The sequence below is a fragment of the Amblyomma americanum genome, chromosome 4 (assembly GCF_052857255.1).
Source record: "Amblyomma americanum isolate KBUSLIRL-KWMA chromosome 4, ASM5285725v1, whole genome shotgun sequence".
In the NCBI taxonomy this organism is placed as follows: Eukaryota; Metazoa; Arthropoda; class Arachnida; order Ixodida; family Ixodidae; genus Amblyomma; species Amblyomma americanum.
In genome coordinates this window covers 179,841,639-179,850,106 of record NC_135500.1, presented here as the reverse complement: position 1 = coordinate 179,850,106, position 8,468 = coordinate 179,841,639, and the positions used below count along the sequence as shown (strand labels likewise).

General features: G+C 43.7%; 1 protein-coding gene across 1 annotated transcript in view; it reads left to right on the top strand.

Annotated features, from left to right (window-relative positions):
- The first annotated feature begins 3,456 nt into the window (after nucleotides 1-3,456).
- Nucleotides 3,457-8,468, top strand: part of LOC144128770 (cytochrome P450 3A14-like) — a 42,466-nt gene continuing 37,454 nt past the window's right edge. Inside the window, exon 1 of the mRNA XM_077662443.1 lies at nucleotides 3,457-3,578. Within this exon, the coding sequence (XP_077518569.1) occupies nucleotides 3,520-3,578 (59 nt within the window). The 5' untranslated portion in view covers nucleotides 3,457-3,519. The remainder of the gene's footprint in view (nucleotides 3,579-8,468) is intronic.

The following is an 8,468-nucleotide window of genomic DNA, read 5'->3' as shown; positions in this document are numbered from 1 at the left end:
ATTTCGGGAATAAAGGTGAGGAGTGTAATATTACCTCACTACTCACAGTAACACAACCCAGCGAAACTGCGTCAAAAAGAACATGTGCCAAAGGATCTGTGCCATCACAAGTCCGTGCTCGCCAGTAGTATACCTACACGTCGAGAAAACAGGCTTGGCCCAGAGAACTGCTGCTCGTGACATCAAAGGCGCGTATAATGCAGGTAATGCCACATGTACCGGCGTTGATCTGCTGCACAGGTGTTCTTAACAGAATTCCTTGTTGACTGCTGGACTGAATAAAGAAGAGTGCTGTTGCCTAAGTAGGCGAACGAGAAGTAACCAATTAAAGGCAACCGATGTTTCATGCGAGAATAATTCAAATCACGACTGACCGCCCTACAGGCAGATAACTGATCCTTTGGTAGAAGACAAATAAAAATGAAACGAAAGGAGAACAAAGACAGGCAGTTTATTGTTTATTTGCGCCTAAAAACAACACACACACACACACACACACACACACACACACACACACACACACACACACACACACACACACACACACACACACACACACACACACACACACACACACACACACACACACACACACACACACACACACACACACACACACACACACACACACACACACACACACACACACACACACACACACACACACACACACACACACACACACACACACACACACACACACACACACACACACACACACACACACACACACACACACACACACACACACACACACACACACACACACACACACACACACACACACACACACACACACACACACACACACACACACACACACACACACACACACACACACACACACACACACACACACACACACACACACACACACACACACACACACACACACACACACACACACACACACACACACACACACACACACACACACACACACACACACACACACACACACACACACACACACACACACACACACACACACACACACACACACACACACACACACACACACACACACACACACACACACACACACACACACACACACACACACACACACACACACACACACACACACACACACACACACACACACACACACACACACACACACACACACACACACACACACACACACACACACACACACACACACACACACACACACACACACACACACACACACACACACACACACACACACACACACACACACACACACACACACACACACATATATATATATATATATATATATATATATATATATATATATATATATATAGCAAAAAAAGAAGTAGTCTCTGAGACGAGGAGAAAAAAAACGCTTAGCTGCTGGAAAGCTCCATAGTTTTCCTCTGTAGCAGTACGGCTGCATTTGGATGAATGGTGATGAGCAATTACTCTCTTACTGATAATGTTACTCCACTCTGGCGATTCCTTCGAACACAGTGTAGTGGTTTCGAGGCCGTTTACTGTGATTGTTTACCATGGCTTTTCAAGTGATTCTTTAGCATTTACGATGACAGGTTCATTGCTTCGCTTGGTATTTGGTTGTTTTGTTCAGAGTGTAGGAAGGTTGCTATTTTTTTCCTTAATTGATTTGGCACCCGCAAAACAATTTGTGGCAGGATGCAGCGATGACGTACAGGTAGCGCAACCGCCTCGCGTGCAAGAGAACCATGGTTCAGATCCCGATGCTATGCAATTCTCCATAGGAAAGATATCTTCTGTCGATAGAATTGCATAACTAGGCCGACAACGCACACTCTCTCCAGAACAGCCCTTGGGAACGCTAGAGTACTACTGCGCCCCCAGATATTTTATTAACACACCAGTTAACCGCGGTATTCAATCCCCAGCGGATGCGAAACAACTGACAAAGGGGGCGGTGTGACCTGTGACGCAGCGGAATGCGCTAAGAACCTCAGGATCCGGACAGGCCTCCATTAGAAACAGGAACTGTCTATAGTGCCAAAATCCGGAGGTCTTATTGTTCCTAGAGCTGCACGTTGGCTGAGTGTCTCGCCACTCCCACAAACTGAAACGTCAGTGAGACAGACTGCTCGGGAAGAAGCTTACACGGAGCTGCGAATAGCTAATTATTCAGCTGATTGGCATCATCGCCATCTGCTCACCGCACGAAAGTTGGCACGAGAAATGACCGTGTTTCGATGGCGAGTTTTGTGAGCGATAATATTGCACTCAGGGAACAACACACGAAAGTTACCCAGGGCCTCACTAGTCGGCTGCACATGCACCGAGCGGCACGCGCTTCCGTGTTTGTTGATATAAAGTGCATGATTGCACCTAAGGGGCACAGTATACAACTCGAAGCTCATACAATTAACCCATCAGAAACCAGATGCTAACCGTCATCAGGCGTCATTGTGCCCTTTGCGGCTACGATGGCATGAATGGTATGTGGTGCTGAACTGTCCGATGCTACATGCAGGCTCTGATAGACGCCAGTGATGCAGGACACCTTATTAATTCCTACCACCCAGGGATCTTTCCGTCCATTGACATACGTACATTACATGAGAGCTCTTTTCATTTTGATTCCATCCAAATGCAGCCACTGCGGCAGGAGCTTTGATCTAACAACCTTGTGCGCAGCAGTCGGACTTTACAGCCATTGAGCCACCATGGCAGTTAGTCGCTATGATTATATAAAGCGAAATTTAAAAAATGATGATCGATTGCATAGTTAGCCCAGATGCAAATTATCGCGATAGCAATTCGGTTTTCTCTTCGGTTCCGGTGTTCAGATGCAGTGCTTACGGATGGCAGTGGTTCGTGTAGCGATAATGGGCTAATGTTCATTTATGCGGAATTGGCCATTCTTTATTTTCATAGTTCCCTGGGAGTCTTCCTACCACTCCTGGCGCAGTGGTGCAGCGGTCAAGCGATACCTCACTGCCCTTCTATGGCATCGGTCGGACGTGGGTTGGGTTGCGACCCAGGTAACTCTTCCCATGCAGTCTCTCATGATTAAGTGAGCGGCCGCCTGACACGGCGGGCAGGTTGCTAGGTGTATATATAGAAATATAAACATATTTGGTTGCTAGAGGTAAAATGGGAGGTTGAGAAACGCTTCATTTAGGTAGAAATCCCTACCTAAATGAACCATATATATATCGTATCTAAAAATATATGCACCAACGACACCCTTCCCTTCCAGCAACGTTTGCAAGGAAGCTAACTAAAGCTCAACTCTGCACGCTTTTATAAAAAACTTGGCAATATTAAAACCGTCACATCCACTTCACGCCTGCAAGTGATTCCAGAAAGAATCGAAAATGATGGCAACACTTAGATGCGTTATCTGCATGTTGCAAGCATATGCTCAGCACGTTGTTTGCAAATGTGCCCGGAAAAGATACGGCGCTGGTGAGTGGGGCGACCGACCTTGCGAAGTTTCTTTCCTCCTCCCCCCTCCGAGAGAATAGAGCCACAGTCGCCGCTTCGCTGTGGTTTTCGTCCAGCTGCGGCGACTCATTCGACTACATGTTTGTCACAGGCGTGCTTCTCGTCCTATGCACATCGCTGCTGGCGGTCCTGCTAATGTAAGTCAAGTACATACCGACGGCGCGTTCAGTCTGAGTTGCAGTAGACAGACGTTGAAGGCCAGCATTGAGATAACATGACTACCTTGAGCTTAAAGGAAGACAAACGCAGACTAGTGCGCCTACATCGCTGCCTCGCTTACAGTGCTGGTTACACTGCATTTGAAAGACCGTCGTCGCAAGGCCCACTGCAATCTGTAATCACTAAAAGCTCTGCCTATCGCAAGTTACCCGAAGAAATCTGAACCCCTATTATTAACAGACCCCAGTCGTGGAGAAAAAAAAAAGGAATGTTTTAATGAGATAGCATGCTGCGGGTATTTGTCGTTTGCATCTACCGTTAAATTGTTTCCACATCTGTTAATATTGCGAGCAATAGGAGAAATAAATGTTCTGTTTTCGCATTTTGTGTTTGGGTGTACTATGCACATGGTTTGGTATACTGTATTTAGTTTTATGACCTCCTTTTTTATTATTTATTATATTTCTTTGTAGATACTGCCAATCATATCCGGGATTATTGCAGGAAGGGCACATATAAGTTTGAGAGGTACATAAAACGCAATGAAACGGGCCATGTTTGGCAACATGTTAGTGCCATGAGCGGGATGTAGCGGCTTGAGTAGTAGAAAGAAGCATGCAAACGAACAGTGGATCTGCCAATATACATATTCATATCAGTTATAAATGTTCGAAAAACTAGATCACACACAACACCCCTAAAGACAAAAAAAAACTAACAAACAACGATGTCACTTTATAACGATGCTTGCTTTATGTGGTTCATAAGCAACGAAAAAAAGTTGTCAGTTTTAGGGCTGTTACGAATTGTAGGATGCAGGGTATTCCATTCTCTAATGGCTCGCATAAAAAATTAAATTTGAACCAGTCAGCATGAAATAGTTGTTCGTTTAGCGCTTGTCGATGATTATGCCCTGTGCTCCTTGTTGTATCACAGCTAATGTGTCTTGAAGTAGTTCTGTGTAACTGCTTGTGAATTAGCTTATACATAAATCTTTAGCGCCCCTCGTGTGGCTGTGCTTTCGAGAGTGAGAATATTATCGTTACTGAGTAGCTCAGTAGGAAAGTCGTAAATTATATTTATTAGAGATTAATCACACTGCCTTCTTTTGCACTCGCTCTAGTTTGTATATATGTTCTTTAGTAAGTGGAAGCTAAATGATGTTAGTGTATTCTAGGATGGACGTGATGAAGGTATTGTGGGCTTGTAGTTTCGTGTCAAGCGGCACTAGTCGAAGGTGTCTTTTAAAGAATAGCAGTCGTTTTAGCGCGTTTTATGTGCAGCTATTAATATGGGGGTCCCACCTGATCTTCTGTTATAGTATCGCGCCAAGGTATTTATGTTCATGGACAGCAGTGAGTAGGATTTTATTGATACTGTATGAGAAATTTTGACGTTTTCTTTTTGGTTATTTTTAACACAACTGATTATTTAACGTTGAGTAACATTTTCCAGTCTTTGCATCAACGTGAGATGATCTAAAACGAGTCGTTAAGCGTTAAATGCTCTTCATAAGAATTAATTTGACTGTATAATATATAGTCGTCGGCAAAAAGCCTATTGTCTGCACCGATGTAAGAGCCTGTATCGCTAATGAAGATGGAAAATGATATAGGAGCCAACAGAGACACCTTCGAGGAACTCCAGACATGACTGGCACTGGCGCAGAAACCTCGGTATTAATCCCTACAAAACGTGCTCGCTTACTCTGAAGTCTTTTATCCAGTTGATAATGACATTATTACCTTATGTGAACCCTAGCTTACGAGAACGTTTTCTGTGTGATACCCGTTCGAAAGTTTTTGAAAAGTATAGAATTATGAGGTCAATTCGTTCATGGTTATCTAAGCTGATAGATATGGCATGTGTAAGTTGAATTAGCTGAGGTACTGTTGAAAGTAACTTTCGAAATTCATACTGCAATGGCGACAAAATGTACTTCCGTTCGAGGTGCGTAATGTGCTTAAGGATTATACGTTCGAGAAGTTTACAGGCAGTGCAGGTCAACGATGTCGGCTGGAAGATGGAAGCCTGAGTTTTGCTGCCTGATATATACATGGGTATTACTTTAGCTGTTTTCCATTCGTTGGGTAAGGTTCGAGTTCACAGTGATCTGTTAAATATATCATACAGCTATTTAGCTATCACTTCTCCACGCCTCTTAAGGAAGATGTTAGGTATGCCGTCAGAACCGGCGTCTTTCTGAATGTCAAAATATAATGCTCTTTTATTGCTTACCAGTCACCTCATTCCACGTTGTTTTCATACGTGTGAGGGCAACAACTTACCTATCCGTGCGCAAGACTTCTCAATAGTTTAATCTCAGGAGGTTTCGCATACGACCACAGCTGCAAATCATGAGCAAGCAGGGCTCGCACCGCGAGCTATAGCGCGGGTGGTAACCGCTCATTGCAAGAATAAGTTACCTTAGCAAGGTGGTTTGCGAGTATGTTTTTGCAGGCTAGTTGGTGCCTAAGCATTCTGGGTTTTTTTGCGCAAAAGACACGACACAAGGGAAACGAGGTAGACAGGACAAGCGCTTACTAACAACTCAGGTGTTTATTGATGGAACATTTGCTTAAATACAGCAGCTGCTCTTATCAAACAAGAAGAGGGAAAGAAGAGCCTTCGCATACATATATATATATATCAGATCAGCACAGATCCCATCATCGCACGAGAGAAGGCATGTGTCGAGCTCTAATTCTGTGCAAGATAACTGATTTCTTTTTTTGAGAGCACAATTGAAGGATTGCTGACGCACGAGTTACCCGATTTTCCTATCTCATTAGCCTCAATTATCTCTCTTCCAAGTTGTGTCTTGCACCGGCGCAGTACTGACGTTTTTTCGAGCGCGGCAGTGCAGTTGCGGCAATTCCGAATATGGTCAATCATTTTGCTACCTGACTTGTTCTTGACATCTCTTGCGTGCTCCCTCAGCCTTTCATTAAGGCACCTGCCAGTTTGGCCAATGTACTGCTTACCACAGGCAAGTGGTATCGAGTACACAACGCTCTTTTTACAGGCCACGAATCGCTGCTGGTGCCGCTTCGCACAAGCGACGGCCGCATCCTCCGCATTCACTCTCTTGCAAATCCTGGAGAGTTTTTCAGGAGCGTTAAAAACCACTCTAACACCAGCCCTAGCACCGATCTTCTTAATATTATGCGAAATTCCGTGAATGTACGGAATAACCGCCAATTTCGTCCGGTCAATTTGATCGGGTATGCTGGCTGGTTTCTTCAGCAGGTTCTCGGCAGTTGATGCCAGCAAGGCCGGCTGGCAGCCTGCGCTCGAAAGGCGCTGCAACTGGATGTCAAAGCTGCGTCCTACCAAATGCAGGCAGGAGTTGCTCAGAGCGTTGGAAAGGCACGATTTCACAATGCCTCGTTTTACGGCTTTGGAGTGTGCCGAGCTGAACGGAAGCAGGGGCTTGTTGCCTCTAAGCTCAAAGGCCCAACATACGTGTTCACTTGAAAAATGAAGCCCTATATCTAAAAAACCTAATAAAATTAGCTTCCGGTAACTCGTGCGTCCATTCTAATGGTGCTAGGCACTCTGAAAACGTCGTTAGATGCTTATGTACACTAGCAGAAAAAGATTCTTTGTCACAATCCACGAACACAATGAAATCATCAACAAATCTAAAAAGTTTTAAAACGTTAGTGTCGCGAAGGCAGTCATGCAGCACCTTGTCACGTGTCGCTAACAAGATGTAAGCGCTTGTCCTGTCTACCTCGTTTCCCTTGTGTCGTGTCTTTTGCGCAAAAAAACCCAGAATGCAAGGTGGTTTATTTGTAAGTCTGCTCGGAGTTTCCGTCGCAGGCTACGAGTGTGGAAACAAGAGGATTTGTCGGTGGTAATTTCTATTTAGGCTAAGTTAGGAGAAATGGTTTTTCTTCGTGAGTAATAATGATCAAGCAGTGAACAGAACAAGTAATATATATATATATATATATATATATATATATATATATATATATATATATATATATATATATATATATATATATATATATATATATATATATATATATATATCCTGTAACCGTTACGAACTCGCAAACGGTTGATTTAAGACCAGCAGCAAAATATATATACAAGATGTTGTAGGTAATTCTGTCAAGTTTAAAATAAAGAAAGCAAACGCGACGTACAAATATTACACGAATGCAGCATTGTGGTCAGTCGTCTTAGCCACGTAAACGTGTTTTTTTAATGAAAAAAATAAGTTAGCTAACTTTTTATTCCCAAACTTATGCGCAAAATGGTGTTGAGCTATGCTCATTTCAGCAGTTTTCTTGAAAGTAAATTTAGCGTGGTGCCTTTATTTTTTACTCCTAAAATAAAGCCTGCGGCATTTAGCAATTCATACATATGGGATAACGCGCTGACGTGGTTGGCACGTGCTACGCCCCCCCCCCCCCCCCATCCCCCCTCCACACAAAGGCGCAGTGAATGAACAGGCCCCGGGCTCTAACGCTGGCTTCGCGATCACCGCAGGCATTTGACGTTGTTAAGATAATCATGCTGCAGGTACAGAGCGACCGGATCGTCTCCGTATATTGGCACATCAATACAATTTTTAAATATTCCAACGCCTAGTAAATTTAAGGATTTTTTTCAGCCTCAAGAAATGAAGTATACTAAAGTGGCTGTGAAGAAAACAACTGAAGTGCGATTACTCAGTGCTCTGCAACGTTTACGTTGAAAGTTTTGTGCCAGCTTAAAAAAAGCCTACTTTAGCTTTGTTAATTAGTCCATGAGGAGTATTTTTTAAAAATATGTTCAACTTGTGATGGCCGACGGCCTACAACTCTGAACTAGTCAAGTGTTCCGTGCAGCACAATGTCATTTCTCGAATATTT